The sequence below is a fragment of the Botrytis porri genome (assembly GCF_014898465.1).
Source record: "Botrytis porri strain MUCL 3234 chromosome Unknown BPOR_014, whole genome shotgun sequence".
In the NCBI taxonomy this organism is placed as follows: Eukaryota; Fungi; Ascomycota; class Leotiomycetes; order Helotiales; family Sclerotiniaceae; genus Botrytis; species Botrytis porri.
In genome coordinates, this window is record NW_024066088.1 from 887,150 (window position 1) to 904,947 (window position 17,798).

The window sequence follows — 17,798 nt, forward strand, 5'->3', positions numbered from 1 at the left end:
GAGGATATATAGATTGCCACTCACTCACTGTATTACCTAATCTAATCTCGTATACGGGTTTGTTGGAGAGATGGCACGGTATCAGTTTACCTTTGGGGATGATAATGATGATGAGGAGGAGGAGGAGGAGGAGGAGAAGAAAGATAGTGGGAGTGGTGGCGAGAGTGAGGTATTTACTCCTTGTCCTTGTTATTTTTCGTCTTCTCTTCCTTCCTTTTTATTTCGTATATCCCGAGAACTGAATAACAATATCTAATCTCTTCACTGCAGAGCAAGCCATTATCAGCATCATCATCATCATCATCATCTAAAACCCTTTCTCCAAACCCCCAACCCAAAATCCAATCTAGCAAACTACTCACCCACACCACCCCTCCATCTCCCTCCCTTACCCTCCAAACTCATCTCCACACCCTCTTGAGACTCACAAACGAGAAACCCACCACTCCCTCTCCCTCTCCCTCTCTCTCTCCTCCCCCACAACCCCCCACATTCTTCGACCGCCATCCTAGAATCACACCCCGAAGAATCGCACCATCCAAACCATCCCATCTACCACCCCTTACCCCCTCCCTCCCCATCATCTCCCACTCCCCCAATTCCCCAATCCTCCATTAGGAACTATCCCGAGCCCCTCTCCCCCCACCCTCAGCATCCCTTCCTCCTCGAGACTCCTCCAACACAGTCACACCCACACCCACACCCACACCTCCTCCACCAAACCACCCTCCTCCTCTCCTCTAACCGCGAACAAACCACCCTCCTCCTCGCCCTACAAACCCTCTACACCTCCCACAACACCCCCACTGCCCTCCCAAAAACATTACTCCACAGAGTCCACACCCTCTCAAAAACAACCGATTCCATAACCTGGTACCGAGCACTTATCGACACGCAAGAGCGCGAGATTTCCGAAGCGGAGACGGGGAGACAGGTAGTCGAGAGGGAGGGGAAGGAAATGGAGAGGAAAATGATGGAAATGGAAAATAAATTGGGGAATTTGGAGAAGGAGATTGAGGGGTGAAAAATGCAATGAGAGGAGAGGGAGAGGGAATTCTTGGGGTGTAGATGGGAAAGAAGAACAAAAGCAAGGTGAGAACGTTCAAACAGAGGGGTTTGCATTTCAAGAAGGAAGAAAAATGTTCTCACTAAGAAAATGGTTAAGGATTTAGGAAATTGTATTTATTTCTTCATATCTGTATTGTTAATCATATTCATATTCATTACGCTGCATGCATTTTCCACCCCCACCAAATCATCATATTCCCCGCCTAACACATCATCAAATCATCAAGAACTTTCTTCCCCAACCCCAACCCAACACACAACCCACTAAATTCTCACTTCACAAATATCCCTCCACTTGATCCCATGTACTCCCCTCGGAATCCCCAATGCATCCGCCGTCCAAGCCGCCAAACTCATTTCCGTCACCCACGCCAATCCAGTCTTGACCCAATTATCTTTTCTTCCCCAAACCATCGCTTCTCCCACCGTCGCAAAGCCATTCAGCACAAAGAACATTCCGATGCGGAAAAGTGCTTTATCGGTTAACATCGGCGCTAAGGCATAAACATGAAAAGCTGCCATGAGGAAAAAAGCAGCCAAGATCCCCATCGATCGAGCGATTGGGATTGAAACTCCTAATCTTGGGAGATTCTGACGGATGGGATCGTAGGCGAGGGAGGCACAGGGGGCGGAAAATACATTGTGCCATGTTTTTGACCTGGGATTGTTAGTGTTGTGTTCTTCCTTCAAACTTTCCAAAGTTGAAAATCAGACGACTTGCCAGAAATCTCCTAAACTCTCTACAGCATACAATCTTCCAAAAAGGGCTGGACTACCTTTGTACCTTACTACTAACTGAATGGCTGTCCAGATAATGTAAATGCTTAATTGAATTTCAAAAGCCAAGACTAATGCCCAATCTTGTGGTAAAACTTGCAAAGCACAGAAGATGGCAACGTGGATTGCAAACTGCAGCGGTTCATTAAAAGTTTCCTGAGATCGCGGAACACGAACAAAATTTGGAGTAAAAGATTCATAGCGCATTTCCGTCAGGAGAAGAAGTGCATGTTTCCACGTTGGCGGATCATTTCTGAGTTGAGGAAGTGAACGGTGTCGAGCATATATATCCAAGAGTCTGAGGGTCGCAATTGCAACTAGACGGAATCAGTATATTGTATTGTGATGTTGTTGGGTTCTTCCCGCGATTCGGTGAAGATGGGAGATACGAACCAGCGAAATTCCTCAGCGCAGCTATTGGGCCACAAGAAATCGGATTCATCCAACTACTCATCCAAAATGTAAATAAAGATACCGCCGATAATTTCTTATATTTTCCATATTGCCCTTTGAGCAAGAAATAAATGGAAAAATAGAAAATTTCGGTGGGTATGAGAAAGAAAGCAGTAGCTCTGATGGTCTCGTGGCCCCATTTCTCGAATGCTGGAGAACTGGTGGATGGAATTGGGAAATTGAGAGAGGATGTTGCGTTCATTTTGTTCCTTATTCGAGTAGATTTTGGAACGATTTGTATATTCCCTTTACAGGGACAGGTATCTATATCGTGTAGAAGTAGGTTTGATATGTATTTGTGTTGAACGAAAGTATTGATGTCTCGTGATCTTCTTTTTCGTATATGTCAAAGTTAAGCAAGGCAAGGTAGGTATTTGATGTCTCAGCCAATGTGTAGAGAAACTTTGTTGAACATGTAGACGATTTGGTATTGTGTGATTGTGTGATAGTATTGTAATAATATAACGATATGACGATGTCTTGATAGCTGTGAAGAACTACTAATGGATCAATGAAGTTTATTTACTCCCAAGTCAGCTCAATCGATTCCCAAAGAAGTCGGAATGTTCGGATGAGGCTTTCAAGGCTATCGAAGCGGAGATATCACCGTACAACACAACGCAACGGGAGGAAGAAAGCCGAATTGAAGGGCCGGTCTGTGATATGTATGTATGTATGTATGTATGTATATATGTATATAGGAGTACAAGCAGAAGGATATTTAACTCATTCTCCAATGATTAGATAATGTTGATATCTTGACAATCTCTTTCTTTCTTTTTTTCTTCTCCCTCTCTCCACTCTCCACTCTCCACTCTCCACTCTCTTCTCTCCTCTCTCCTCTCTCCTCTTTTCCACTTACTGGCTCGAACTGGGTATGCATAGCAACAGCAATTCTCATCATCTTCGCGAACCCGAGTAGCATGCACTTGGTAAGCAAACCATTCCTATTAAGCTACCGGCATTAGCCCGATGAAGATTTCGACGATAGTACGATATCCCATGTGTATGGATAGAAATGATTGGTGCAGAGGAGATGCCGTCAGAGGTGGAAAAGAAAAGAGGTTGGGATCGAAGCGACCTACGTACACAGACGAGACAGGCAATGGTTGTGGTACAGTATGCCCAGTGTGCCTTCCGTTTAAAGCGTCTTATATCCGATCCGATAAAGTCATCGCGATCTATATTGCACAGATCCATTGATTACTCATCCTTGGGAGGACAGTCGAACACAAGGTATATATACAAGGTATATACTATCATATCGACCTAGATATCCAACTATTAACTACACACCTCACTTCAATACTACTTACCTACTTATTATTCCTTGATCATCATAATTTCAAAGTTGAGTTCTTCTCTATTCCTATCATCTCAAGTGTGAGTACTACGTATAATTCGACACAAAACACCCAATCCTTTTTATCATCCACTGTCCCCCTCCTTCCTCCCTTTTGCAATTCCAATCCCCTCATATCAAATCAATGAAACCAAAGCTGCGCAATGATACGTTGATGACATCCGCCTTTAAAAACTCCATCTCATGCATAAAATGCCATTGCTACCTAAGATAATTAAATAAATAAAAAACTTTCTTTCCATTTCGCTGCAACGCCGCCCTCTTCCTCATATACACATTGAATCCTGTTCTAGTAAAACACGCGCTTATGAATATTTGGTAAATCAATAAATTACAAAGTAGTTTGTTTCGTTTCGTTGGAATCGTTTCCCAAGTGAATAGACTCCTCATCTTCGTCTATGACGATCTCGATGATCCTTACCCTTCTTGCCCTTCTTCTTGTCCTTTGGCAACTCAATGGGTGCATTTGCTAGTTGAACAGACATGAATTTCAGCATGTATTCATCCGCTGCTTTCACTGGTTGGCCCCAAGCATTGAGTTCATCTTCATCAATCTCCATTAGGTCCTCAGCGGTAGGTGTTCCATCGGCACCAGGGGTTGGGCCACCTTCCACAGGAGTTCCCGTGCCACCTGGAGTAGCAGATGCTGTAGCTGCGTTCTCATCGAAATCGGCTGCGTCGGTCTGAACAATTTCTCGTTCAGCGACTCTAGCTGCAGCGACATCCTCGCGATCTTCGGCTTGAGCGAAAACACGTCGAACATCCTTGTCGTTGTCAGGACCACCCAAAACTCGATCCATGGCTGCATTAGCTGCTGCGTCACCATCCATAAGACTAGATTCTTCCTCTCCAATGACATCTCGTACGTTCATCTTGTTGAAGTAATCCGTCGTAAACTCTCCTTCTTGGATAACGACATCGTCAAGCATACGCTTTTGGTTTGCTTTGCGTAAGATGTTGGCTTCGATAGTGTGTTCTGAGACCAGACGATAAATGTGAACATCTCGTGTTTGTCCGATACGATGGCAACGATCTTGACATTGCTTGTCCATGGCTGGATTCCAATCCAAATCATAGAAGATAACGGTATCCGCACCCGTTAAATTAATACCTAGACCGCCCGAGCGACTGGATAAAATAAAAGCAAGAATTCGAGTATCATTGTTGAAGCGATCCGTAAGAATTTGTCGTTGCTCAATCTTGGTAGCTCCATCAAGTCGTAGGTATTTGTGTCCGTGGATATTGAGAAATTGCTCAAGAATATCAAGTACCTTTGTCATTTGAGTGAAGATTAGTGCTCTGTGCCCGCCAGCTTGCAATTTACGCAATAATTTGTCGAGAGCTTGCAATTTACCGCAGTCATATTGCAAAAGACGCTTATCCGGGAATTGAATGGATAGTCGCATGCGTGCCTCATGAAATGGATCTGTTTCTCGACTGGCGACGGTGCTTTGAAAGTTACTTACACCTTTAGGCGTGAACATAACTGAGTTCATATCTCGCGCCACTACAGGTGGAGTTACACAAGCAAATTTTTGAATGGTTGTATGTAGGGCTTGAGATCGTGATGTGAATGTCGGAACCATCGAACGCATAATCGGTGAAGACTCCTCCAACCATTCTATCAACTTTGTTCGTCGCTTAGGCTTCGCTTGTAGTGGACGCTGATCAAGACGAAGATCTAGACGCTCAATGAGAGAACTACCATAGATAGGTTTCTGTTGTCGTCGAAGTGCATTAAGGTATACGCAATGCTGAAGCTCTTCGAATCGTCCCCACCTGGAAGCACTTTCCAAATACACCAGATTCGATTTGACTGTTGAAGGGTCGAGGTTGGTAAATGCGTTCTGGGCTCTTGCACGCTGAGCCTCCCTCATTACTTCTAGAGCACGCCGGGCACTGAGTCTATTTATTTCAGTGGCCAAGATGCCAGACAAGTATTCATGCTTCGCGGGCACGAGATTCAAGAAATCCAAGCTAACTCTAGACATAGGTTCTTGGTGAAACATTTTTCTACGAACCAGAAGATCCTTAATCTCAAAGTCGGTGATGGCAGACTTTTCCATTGGAAAAGACGTCATAATGGGTCGATCTAGAAAGAGATCCGGATGATTACAAACTTTTCGCAGTTGCATCAAACAATTGATAATGGAAAGATAATTACCCGATGCGAGGGTATCTCTGGTATCATTTCGACTTAGAAAGCTATCGTAAAGCTCACGTTGTCTTTTGGACAAACGGCAGAACTCAACGTGCTCGTACTTTCCGGGCATTTGTTTCTCGACATCTGCTTTCAATCGCCTGAGAAGATAAGGCCTGAGAACCTTGTGAAGTTTGCTAATGATTGCCTTCGATTCATCATCCATTTGCTCCCTGCCATGCTCCAAGATTTGTTCCGTCGGCTTTTTAAACCAGTCCTGGAATTCTTTCAAATTTGCAAAACCACCAACACCTTGCTCGCTTCCATCCGAGGGCATCAAGAAGTAGAGTAAGGACCATAATTCCGTCAAGTTATTTTGCAAAGGAGTACCGGTCAGTAATAACCGCGCTCGAGTGTTGAAATTCAACATAGTTTGCCACCTTTGAGATTGGAAATTCTTGATGTTGTGAGCTTCATCAAGAATCATGTAATGCCATTGTCGTCGCTTGAACACTTGCTGATCCTGAATGACAAGTTGGTATGAGGTAATGCATACATTCCAAGCATCATCATCCTTCCAGCCAGCACGTTTGCGTTTTCTCTCTTCCTGATTCCCATAGTAAGTTAAGATTTTGAAACCTGGACACCACTTCTTGAATTCCATTTCCCAGTTGAGCATAACACTAGTGGGCACGATGACAAGATGCGGGCCCCAGACTTGGTGTTCGCAGGCCAAATGAGCTAATAAGGCTATGGTCTGGATTGTTTTCCCCAATCCCATCTCATCCGCTAGAATACCGTTTGTGTTGTTCGCATAAAGACCGGCAAGCCAATCCAAACCATAATGTTGGTATTCTCTGAGGGTGCCACGCAGGAGAAAAGGAACGGGAGTCTTCAGTCCGTTCGAAGGTTGAGGGGTTGCGCTCTGTGTGTTGCGGTGACTGCTATGGTGAAGATCCACAGATGATGCCGAATCCACTTCTGAAGGCTTCGTTTCGGTTGTTCTTGGAGTGGGCTGGCTGCTTCGATCGGGACTCATCGCTGAGACCTCTTGTGGCTGATGTGCAGATAAAAATTCATTTACCTTGCTAGATGAATCATGATGCTCACTTGTGGACAGTTCTTCGATCATAGGTGACTTTTTGGATGTTCCATTCATTAAAGGCGGTATAGATTCTCCATTGGGTATGGAGGGAACTTTACTATCCTCGGTATCTAAGTCCATTGCGTCGTCTGGTACGACGGGAGTTGAACCTTTGCCCATACCTTCCACCACTTCTGCAACTGGCCCCAACTCAGCTTGCCTCGTTTCAAGATCTTTGATATCGGAAGGCAAAAGAAATCCAAGAAGATCACCACGGCTCCCTTCATCCACATCATTGTCCTCTTCCTCATCACTGTCCTCCTCTTCATCGCTGGAATCTGTGTCGTCATCCATGTCTATAGAAGGATCGCTTTCCATGTCTTCATCCTCGCTGCCGTTTCCAGTCATTTCTTTGTCATCGCTGGCTGGCACAATATCCGGTAGGGCGGCGTATTTTTCGCGCAATTCATCGACAGTAAGTTGCTCATCCTCGTGTTTGGTATTCTCTTCGTCAGCCTCCGATTCCGAAGAGGACATATTATCTTCATCGTCACTAGGGTCAGAGTCTAAATCATCGTTATTATCGGAATCATCATTTGCATCCTCATCTCCGTCATCATCCTCTTCAGTGTCTTCTTCCGAATCCTGTTGCGCTCTCCGAGCCTGAAGCTTTTGTGTAGAAATGTCCACGGCTTCGTTGAGGGCTTTTCGTACCCGAGCTTGTTCCTGTGCCTCCCATTCAACTAGGCGCCGCCGATTGACCTCTGTTTTAACATTTTCCCAGGTACCCAAGAGACTCTTAAGAACGTTTTTATAACGCACTTCAGACGCCCTTCTTTCCTCTGCCTCCAGTTGTTCATGCGACTTTGGTTGTCGCCGGGTCCATTCATCTCTGCATGCCTCGGCCAGTTGTTTCGCGAGCCTCAAATGCTCTTTTTGTTCCCTGATCATGAGCATCCTGAAGTGGAGGGCAGCTCTCACAAGATGATCTTGGTGGGCATACTGCGGTGGCATGGGGTCTTGTTTCTCAGGACGATTTAATGAAGTCCCCAAAATACCGCGCTCCACCGCATCTTCAAGCTGTAGAATTGTATGGGCTTCTTTCTTAGCATCTTCCTCGGTGAAAATTACCGCATCTTCGGCGCTGTACAAGCCACCTGCTTCTACTGGTATATTTTGACCCTGCCCCCAGAACTCATCGAAAGACCCAAATTTTGACGGTACCGGAAGCGACCTTGGATGCACCACAGGGACGGCCGCTGGCTTGACTCGAAGTCTAATTTTCGTTGGTGTAGATTTTGGGGTTTGGTCTGCCATACTTTCTGCTTCTATTGCTGGTGATGAATTCGTAAGGTCATTCTGAATTACTTCAGAAGCTCGACCCGATCGGCGCAACCTCGAATTTGAAGGCGTTGACTGTGATTCTTTAGTGACCGTAGATTTTTTATTGCTAGATCGTATTTGTGTTGAATTCTGCTCCGAAGGTATGGATTTTCGATGCGAGCGCTTTGGCGACGTTGATAGTTTGACTGGGGATTTTAATACATTTTGGCTGGTAGACTTCCTAGAAGCTTGTGAGGTCCCGGGTGTGGATGTATCTCGATTTGAAGATGAGTGAATGCCATTCGCATTTCCATGTTTACTTTTCGAGGTGACAGCCTTTTGCGCCGCACCCCGTGTTGTCCTCTTCTCGGATGGAGGTTGTAGCTCCAATGGTATTTGATTCACACGGCCTGATTTGCGTTTTCCATCGACAGTAAAAGAAGTTGGACCTTCTGCTAAGACTTTTTTCCAGGGAGGCGATTCGGGTTTGCGCTTCAGTATAGTCTTTGTCTCGCTGCTGAGTCGCCGCCTCTTGCTCGGAGGTGCTTCTCCATCTCCATTTTTAATCGCATGTCCATTCGCTTTCGGGGTTTGTAGCACATCTTCAATTGGAGGTATATCTGATATTAAAAATGTTAATTTTGTGTTGTTGAGAAGATTTTTAATTATTGCCCTTACCAAAGATTTTTTCACTCTCGGGAGCTTCTGACGCGGTTGTCATACTTTTTACGAGAGGGGAGGCTAGACACTACCTTGAACTTCATGAACTTTTCATTTGAAATCGTAAAACTACTTCGTAAGGTTCCGTACATCATAAGGATCCTTCATATAAAATTTGAGCATGCCCAGATGCTTTTATCGTTCGCTGTACAAGAATTACGTGCTGAAGAAGGAAGTACGAAGAAAATACACCTTCTTCGCGTCGAGATTCCGTCCAACTGCCACTAGTTTAGTGTTTAACCGAACGAGTAACATCCCGTCGACCTCTGATTACAAGTGACAGAAGACGACCTCTAAAAACAATTGCGATCAACTACGGAGGCTCATTCAAGGTACGCCATATACATCTCAACCTAATTATATTAACCTCGACTTATTGATCAATAACTCGCAGATGTTTTCCCGACGAATTGCGGCAGCGCGACCACTGCGAACTTCCATCATCCCACGTCAAACAACCCTCATATCACAAAGATGTGCCAGCCAGGCAGCTGCCCCCAGCGGCCCAGTTCTACCATTGGTCAGTCTGCTTGATCGCAGTTATTTGTTTCGGGGGAAGCATAGACTGACAAAGTAGGCTGAAGACCGATATTGAAGATCCCGGCATGGTTAGTGTAGTTCGAATTCGATCTCTGAAATGGATACTAATACAGCATGAAGAATGGAGGATACATCAACCCACCCAGAGTCAAGCGTCAATTCCGTGACCCTTATGCCGACTGGTGGGATAAGCAAGAGCGAAGAAACTACGGAGAGCCAGTTCATGAGGATAACGACATCTTGGGCATGTTTTCACCAGAAGAATACACACACCAAAAGGTTGGAACTGCTGGATTTCAATTTGGCCTGTTTATTTTATCTGTATTGGGGCTTTGCACAGTCGTGGGCATGATGTACCCAGATAAGCAATCAGCTCCAAGAGAATTTGAGGGTGGACTTGAGAGAGAATTGGGTGGCCCAACTGCAGTCAGGGTAAGTTACGATGTTTGCGAGTCCCACAAGTTGCTTTTTACTGACGCAAAGAACAGGCCAGAGCTGCTGGAGATCCATTGTGAAGGAGGGCGGTTATGTACATATGAATATCAATTTGAGCAAGTTCCGAGGGACATTCATTGTGAACCACTATATGTTTTCAAACCTCCATCAACTCCCAGCCTTTTCCCATAGAAGTTACGATCATGGCAAATAATGCCTTTCCTAAAGAACTTTGAGATAGCGTAGTAAATTTTCCTCCCAGGTAGGGGCGTGGGATGTTATATCCAGCTTGATGAAATCCGGTGGCCATATTAAACAGGCGGATAAGAATCACCAGTATTCAGGTCGTTCCTTCCTCCTCAACCCATTAAATGCGCTGTTCTTACCAAATCATCGTTTCTCCAGCCAAATCTCTTACCTGGATAAGGCTTGCATGATTTTTGCTCTATCCCCAGATCTAAGAATTTATTACTGCCGCCTTTCTTTCTTTCTTTCTTTCTTTCTTTCTCTTTCTTTCAAGATTTGCTTCAATACTTGCTTGTGGTTATACCATAACCTATCAGCTTATATTTGATTCTTAGTGATTAAAAGCCATTCAAAATGCGTTATCAGAATTGGGATGTTCTCATGTTTCCACATGAATTGTGCAAGATCCCTTTGCAAGAGTTCAAAACTTCCTGTCAAGTTGTTCAGGACCACGGTAAGTACATGCTCTCAAACTGGAAGCCAATGTCTTCCAGACTGATGCAATCGCAGAAGTTCATTACTCGCAGAGCACTGCTCTACTACTCCCTACGGTTACTTGCTTCATTCCAAGCTTAGCTGCTGGAGAGTCCTTCCGAATTTCTATCCATTCTTGGCAAAATCCCGAAGCCAGCCGTTATGTACAACATATCAGCGGTAGACATGCAGAACATGTTATGTTTGAAGCTCGTGTATTTGTGGATGGACAGATTGCTGGGTACGCCTCAATCATTTGTCGCAGGCAGGTAGATTTATTGACTAGCCTTAAGTACCAAACTCTTTCATCGAAACGGCCCCTGGCCAACAGTTCTCGAAACTAGTGTTGGTAATAAAATCATTCCTCTTTCTCACTTGCATCGAGTATAAGCATAACTATATACTAGAATGACCGAGAGCCTGCATCATCTAACAGCCTATAGAGCTCGATAAACAGGGAGATTATAAAAAACTCGAGTTTCCTGCCTTCCATCGAGAACTTCTATCGCAAAGTTATTGGAACCCGGGAGATGACCTTGGACGTGTGAAGGTAGTGGTGTCGGAAGGCATTCCAAGAGATAATATTTCTATGCCTTTCGAGCGTATCAAGAACTTGGTAGCTTTCTCATTTCAGCATGCTCCATTAGGTATCTCTATTAATTGACATTTCCATCATGACAGATCATCAACCTAACCAATCTTAGACGTCTTGGAAGCCTCTTCGATCGCGTGGCCAAATGCGGCCATGTGGCGCCAGGTATCTCTTGTTGCACATCTCTATAATCAGCATCCATCGCCGAAACGAGTTGAAGAGGATCAAGAAGCTCATGCCCATTCTCCACGAAAGTCACAAAACATTGGTTTCTTGTCTTCGCAGTCAAACACTATGCCACCACCACCGGCGCCATTCTCAAAACCTCCAAATTTCGACCCTTTCACTTCTGAATCAGCACGCCCTGCCTTTGCAGGCTGGCGTCGTCAGGGGGTCTCAACCGATACTTCTATGCCAGATCTTTCGAGCGATTCTAGTGGGCAGGCAGGTAGTATTCGAAACGTATCAGATCCTATGATAATCGAGAAGGCATCTCGAAACAATGACATGCAGAGTACTGGCGCATATGAGTCTCTCTGTGAAGCATTATTGCCAGCTGTACCTGTTAACACACCACAGAATGGATCTGAAATGACGTCGGCAAACACAATTTCACTACGACAGTCGTCTTTGCAAAGAGGATCTAGCAGAGTCGGCCCCGTCGATCGGGTACCAATACCACGCGCGATCGGTGCACTGGATGCACCTGAAGGACTAGTATCTCAAGTTGAAGAGGCTCGACTCCGTGATTCCAGAAGATTGAGCTCATCTTCGCTGAGTTGCGCCAACAAGGAGAATGAAAATCAAAGTTCAGCAGCCCCGTTGGAAATCACTGGCTCTAACAATCAGCGAACTGCAAGTGATGGTTCGACTAGAAGAGCTTCAAATATTTTTACATCCACCAATGCAATTGGCACTAAAAGACAAAGGAATGTTACTCCTGCGTCCTCAAAGGCCATTGATGATGAGGATGAGCCAAGATCCTCTCCCTCGTTGAGAAAGGTATCGAGGCAATCGAATACCAGTGGGAATGGGAGGGGAAAGGATGCGGAAAGAAGAGTTTTAAGTACCGTTGATAATGCTTAAGGAGAGAAACAAACCATGGAGAGGAAGTGGGGCATGATGCGTCGCCCAAAGTTCGAGTTTATATCATGTTTAATGGAGGACCCCAAAAAACTTGGGCAGTGGTGGACTAAGTATTGCTTGGCATTCATTTGTTTTTGTTTGATCAATCATGGTGTGAGGTTCCGATGCGTTGGTTTCTTGTCATGCAATTGTTGCTATCATTATTAATATCGTTGTTGTTGTTGTTGTTGTTGTTTTTGTTTTTGTCTGTTTGTTATGAATTTCTTTTCGGTGGAGAAGTCGAGGTTGTTTCGTTCGGTTGATTCAAGTAGTTGAGGGAAAGCAGGAACAGCAGTATACCCGGCAATAATCAATAACTATTCAATAGTATTGGAAATCTTTTAGAGTGACATGTAGCAATTGTGTTTTGTTGGACTATGAGGATAAACGTGAGGGGGTATATGTGACTTGTGTATCATGAAGAAAAATGGCAGCAAATGAGAATGTGTATATGGAGGTGAGAACTTCATTGGGAGAGGTCAGGCTACGTGTACTCGCTAAATGAAGGATAGAAGAAATCTAGCGTGAGAAAATTGCGTGGGAATTGGACGTGGAAGAGGCAAGTGAGGAGGAGATTGCAGAAAGAGAGGAATGACTAGGTAGTTTAAGCAGCGGAAGTGAATGTGAGGAACAGATTGGAGATGGGAGACTAGGAATGAGGTGGAGAAATTGGGTATCGTGAAGGAGATTTGTTAGTTGAGGATTTACTTTGGAAGGCAGTGGATTGTGAGTGTGATGAAAATGAAAAGAAGGAAACAAAGGTGTTTGGAAAGATTCGATAGCAAGTTGAGATAGGAAGGATAGGATAGGACATGGTAAATCAAGAAAGACTAAGTTGTGTCTCCTTTGATTATCTGGGTCACAACTTCAAGCACTTGGTGTATATTATATATAACATATGTGCGTATATGATATCAAGTGAGTAGGTATTCATAATAATATCTTACCCTTCTTATCGCAACCTACTAACTTTAAGTATCTAATCTATCATTTTTGTCGAAAATGAGGAGATCGGGATGAGGTGTTGTGCTTATATGTGTGTACGTGTATATAATATTTGAAGACTTTCATTTCACTTGGTCGTAGGCTGGCACATCTCTTTGGTTAAAAGACATCAAATTTAGTCAGACGGGCGTGCGTGCGGACACATCGTTCGGTGAAGGGTGAAAGGTGATGGGCTCATATTTTGAAGGGCTATCTTCATCTAGCACGTATCAAGATCATAGCTATCTAAATATCATATAGCTACCTCAATATCGTATGTCCTTCTCTACTCGTTTCAGAAACAATGCAACCCGGGCTGATACTCATCTCATCCATCTTGAACTCCGACCCAACATCACAACTTACATTCTACAGCCCACAAGTGCATTAAACCATAAATTTATATTGTTGTGTTGTATTGTACTGCATCTATAATACACACTTTCTCTTCCCTCTCTGCTCCCCCTTCAGCAACCACTTTCCAAGACCCTGTCCCAAACCCCATCCATTCCATTTACTCCTCAAAACATGATTGCACCCCCTATCCCCACTGATCATTCATGAATAACAATATATATGTTCTTCGAATCAGTTCTGTTTCTTTTACCTCCCTCGCCACTTCTCCGGGTTTCAATCGTTCCATCCTATGCATTCCAGTCTAATGTTTACTCCGAGGGTATGGTGTGGTATCGTGATGTATAGCGACTTTGTCCACAGAACCAGAGATAAGCATTGCTGATTTTGCTCTCCCGTAAAAAGTATGTGTGATTTGTATGTGTTCGTCGAGTTGAGGATACCAAATGAGGAACAAAAGAATTTGAATTCAAAAAAGAAATTAAACGCCTGTCGCTGATGATGATAAATGATGAAAGTGATGCCAAAGCCAGTTCCAAATGCAATGTCATCATAGAAGCCAAAAAGAAAAATCACGAATGCCAAGCCATGCCAATAATGCCATGATGGAGCCTATCCCCAAAAACGAAAGCAAGTGCCCAAACCGAGTAATCAAAAAAAAGGAGGTCCTGAGATAAAGCTCCCAGCATGTTCGATGAATTAGATTGAACCAGAAACCCCAAGCCGAAAAGTACGCCGTTGTAATGCCTCCTCATCTTCGTCCCCTGAGTCGCTTGGTCGTCGTTGCAGCAGATATTTGATGCCGGTGTTGATGTACAGCCAGCTGTGTTATTTAAGATGAGACGTATAAGTTTGTGTGGAGACCAGGAAATGAGTGGATAATGTCGTAAAGTAGTGTGGTGGAAGTGATCTTTCTTGTGATCTCTTTGCAAGCTCTTTGCAATGATCATTATGGAGAAAAATCATGAGTCGTTAATGAGAGCGGGATGTGTGTGATCGTGTGTGTTTGAGGGGTATCAATATTTGGTTCGCCTTTTCCTGGTCCCGCGCATCATGTCATACCTCTCGGTCCTCTTTGGCATGTTTATTCTTTTTACGACTTGACCAGCCTTGATGCCGCGATGCCTTCCGTTTTCGACATACCTCCTCTATTTCCTTGGTCTCCACGGCTAGTGGCTATTTCTTTCTTCCCCCAGCACCAGTAGATGTAATCTTAGACGTGGACATTAAGTCTCCGATGTACTTCTGTAGGAATTTGTTGTTGTTATCAAGTTTATCGTGCTCCTCCTTGACGGCTTCGATTCGATTAAATATTTCGAGGAGAGATTGTTGAAGAAGTTTAGCATGTCTGTGTGGGAAGTACCGAGTTAGTATTGTTTGATATTCCGTGTAGACTGTGATGTTCATGGGTGAAGAGGGAGGATAACATACTCATTGAGTTGCGCTCTGGCATCTTGACTCATCTTCTCCAAGTCTTCACTGTTCCTCCTTGGACTCATTGCTCTTGCATCATCCTCGTCGAAGACCTCGTCCCCTTCTTTTAATTCCACGCGCGGGTGTTCGCGCGGCACTATTATAGTACCGCTAGACTTTCTAGTACCAAGCTTTGGCCTCTTGATTGAGGGTGTACGACTAGCAGAGGTGTTTGCTGGCGTGCTCCCTCCGTTTGCATCTGACGAAGATGTGCTTGATGAATCGTTTGTTAATGGAGAATCGGCCAGTGATGGATTGGCGGTACTGGGTTCCAAGGAAGATGTTGGTGGGATGGCGGGAACCGTTGCTTCAGTTGGTGAAGCCATGATTAAAGGGAGTCGTGAGGTGTGAGCTGGATGCTCGACTAGGCTGGAATGTGCAGCTTTAAACAGAATGTCAAGTATCTTGCCAACAACTTCTTCAACCGAGTTGGATGTCTTACTGGCAGACCTGATGTGGTGTTGTGTGGTAATGGGATGGTGTTGCCAAAGAGAAAGCGATGGGTATTGGCTTAGAGGGAATGTTCGTGATTGGATTCGAAGAGATGGTGATGGTGGTAGTAGTACAAAAATATAATAATGGGGTATCTTTTGCTGTAGAAGAGAAATCGAATAAAATTGAAACTTTTTGATAGGAGTGGTTTGATTGTTGTTGTTTTTTTCCTTCTTCTTCTTCTTCGTCTTCTTCTTTTCTTTTAGGATGAAAGCTCAGAAGAGCTACGAGCAAAGATAATTTGCATCGAATCTCTTCTTCTTTTTAATGTTTTGTCAAAAGGAATCTTTCTTCTCTTTCTCTCTCTCTTTTTTTTTTTCCTTCCGAAAGAGAGATTTTTTGGTGGAAAACAGTGGGAAAAGGTGTGTGGTGTAATGTGTGGTAGGTTATGGTTGGGAAGGTTCGAGTATATTGGGGTTACTTTTAGTGTTGTGTAGTGTATCCATTCAAAAAATCCGCCGTGACACCAAAAGATTTGCCAGCCCAGTGTAGTAAAAGAGTGTCGGTATCCTTTTACTATCACTAACTTGGTTCAGGGAAAATAAATGTACGATGGAGGATAAGATAAATGTGGAAAACTAAGACCAAAGAGGATACAACTTCGAGAGGAGGTGTATCAATCCGGAAATGAATAATTTTCATTTATTCACATCACAATCCGCTTGGATAACATGGACTATTTCTACGGACAGACTGAAGGAGAGGGTTCAGGTAGACATGGTGTATATCAGTAAAGCAATTAGATGGATTATCAAACGGTGCGTGATGAGGTTTTTGGGTATCTAGATGATCTCTTCTTCGTTTCACATAGGAGGTTAGTACTAAGTAGTCGATATGAGATATGTACCGGTACTTGGAACTACTTGCTGTTACGACATGATGGAATGAATGACTTGAATCAGTAGATGGTGATGTATAGATAGAACTGGAATAATATAAAGTTTTAGATGCACTTGTGTAGTATGCACAAAGCTAATTCATGTGAGGTTGTGATGAAGGGGTAGCTTCGAGTAACCCCGATTGTATCACTCTCATAATTCTTATTACTTCAGCAAAGTACGTACTCAAGTATATCCCTACACTTTCCATATTGAGAAGATAGATATACAACATGGTCAAGATTCATATTCTTAATCATCCTGCGAGGTGGAGTACCATCGTTGATGAATTAGATTCTTATTTTCAGTGACCTCTGCGGACTATTGAATCTTGAATCTTGAACATGGAGAGTATGGATGCCAGATACATTACACTCACATTGCATCTACATAATACAATTTATTCATTCGTCTTATCTATATATTATTCACGCATTCACACATAGTCAATAGAAAGAAGTAAAAAGTACTTAAACCGAGGGGGCGGCGGGCAGCACCCTTCTCTTAGACTTTTCTCCCCCTCCCAGCTTTTTCCAACTTGCCATGCCCGGTGTCTCTCCCTAGCTTGGCTCCCATGCTCTCTTTTTGCCAGTTGGAGTGGACCCTGATGAAGCCGTCAAGCACTAGGATACGTCGCTGCAGATCTTAGCACCTGTGATTATGTGACGCTATACTTCTCTGGTAGATTCCGAAGTGCCAATTATGCCACAACAAATTATGCTTGATCCACCCCTGACCGAGAATGATCCCGGACCTCTTAACACAACGGTCAGAACCTTACTTTTTGAAAGCAGAGAGAGAGAGGGAGAGGGAGAGCTTGTGTACGGGTGTGTGTGTGTGTGTGTGTGTGTTGAAGGGAATATTGAATCGTTGGTTGTGACTGAGAAACCCTAATCTATTGTTTAATAAAAAGAAGCAAATTCTAGGTGGAGTGTAGAGACGTAGCACAGTACGGCACAATCGGTAGGTATTTATTGATCAAATTATTAAACCATCGTGGTTAGCGGTTGCGAGTGACACTACAGCATTTCCATTTCCATTATTACGAAGTAATTTGAAACTACAGCGGATGTAAATGAAGTGTATGGAGGGAAATGTTGATGTGTTCAGAACGTGCGTGTTACTCAAGGAACAACTTTTCCACCTACGGAGTGTCACCAATGATCACGCTTGAATGTAAGATAGTGTACATGGTCAAGTATCCACCCCATCATGCCGAGCAAAGAGGAAAATGCAATGGAAGGATCGTTCAGACGTTCCTAGGTAGATGCAACGTG

At 44.0% G+C, this 17,798-nt stretch overlaps 5 protein-coding genes across 5 annotated transcripts; 2 read left to right on the forward strand and 3 right to left on the reverse strand.

Moving 5' to 3' along the window:
* Positions 1-1,332: 1,332 nt before the first annotated feature.
* On the reverse strand, positions 1,333-2,500 carry EAF01_009612 (uncharacterized protein; the record flags this gene model as incomplete). The annotated part of the gene is made up of 3 exons (XM_038917868.1): positions 1,333-1,726; positions 1,790-2,162; positions 2,239-2,500. 3 exons carry the CDS (start codon positions 2,498-2,500, stop codon positions 1,333-1,335), a joined length of 1,029 nt encoding a protein of 342 aa, XP_038766677.1.
* Positions 2,501-4,047: 1,547 nt separating this feature from the next.
* EAF01_009613 (uncharacterized protein) lies at positions 4,048-8,929 on the reverse strand (the record flags this gene model as incomplete). The annotated part of the gene is made up of 2 exons (XM_038917869.1): positions 4,048-8,828; positions 8,887-8,929. 2 exons carry the CDS (start codon positions 8,927-8,929, stop codon positions 4,048-4,050), a joined length of 4,824 nt encoding a protein of 1,607 aa, XP_038766678.1.
* Positions 8,930-9,158: 229 nt separating this feature from the next.
* EAF01_009614 (uncharacterized protein) lies at positions 9,159-10,081 on the forward strand. Its single transcript, XM_038917870.1, has 5 exons — positions 9,159-9,260; positions 9,323-9,448; positions 9,513-9,536; positions 9,589-9,900; positions 9,957-10,081. The coding sequence occupies exons 2-5, from the start codon at positions 9,323-9,325 to the stop codon at positions 9,981-9,983; spliced, it is 489 nt and encodes a 162-aa protein (XP_038766679.1). The 5' UTR covers positions 9,159-9,260; the 3' UTR covers positions 9,984-10,081.
* A 422-nt stretch (positions 10,082-10,503) lies between these two features.
* EAF01_009615 (uncharacterized protein) lies at positions 10,504-12,301 on the forward strand (the record flags this gene model as incomplete). The annotated part of the gene is made up of 5 exons (XM_038917871.1): positions 10,504-10,603; positions 10,660-10,864; positions 10,917-10,972; positions 11,067-11,270; positions 11,328-12,301. 5 exons carry the CDS (start codon positions 10,504-10,506, stop codon positions 12,299-12,301), a joined length of 1,539 nt encoding a protein of 512 aa, XP_038766680.1.
* Positions 12,302-14,854: 2,553 nt separating this feature from the next.
* Positions 14,855-15,477, reverse strand: EAF01_009616 (uncharacterized protein; the record flags this gene model as incomplete). Its single annotated transcript, XM_038917872.1, has 2 exons — positions 14,855-15,026; positions 15,110-15,477. 2 exons carry the CDS (start codon positions 15,475-15,477, stop codon positions 14,855-14,857), a joined length of 540 nt encoding a protein of 179 aa, XP_038766681.1.
* Between the last annotated feature and the right edge of the window lie 2,321 nt (positions 15,478-17,798).

Excerpts from the sequence above, each read along its gene's own strand:
- EAF01_009614 (XM_038917870.1), top strand. The coding sequence starts at position 9,323 with ATGTTTTCCCGACGAATTGCGGCAGCGCGACCACTGCGAACTTCCATC. Across the intron at positions 9,537-9,588 it reads ATATTGAAGATCCCGGCATG|AATGGAGGATACATCAACCC; the intron begins GTTAGTGTAGTT and ends TACAGCATGAAG. Across the intron at positions 9,901-9,956 it reads GTGGCCCAACTGCAGTCAGG|GCCAGAGCTGCTGGAGATCC; the intron begins GTAAGTTACGAT and ends CGCAAAGAACAG.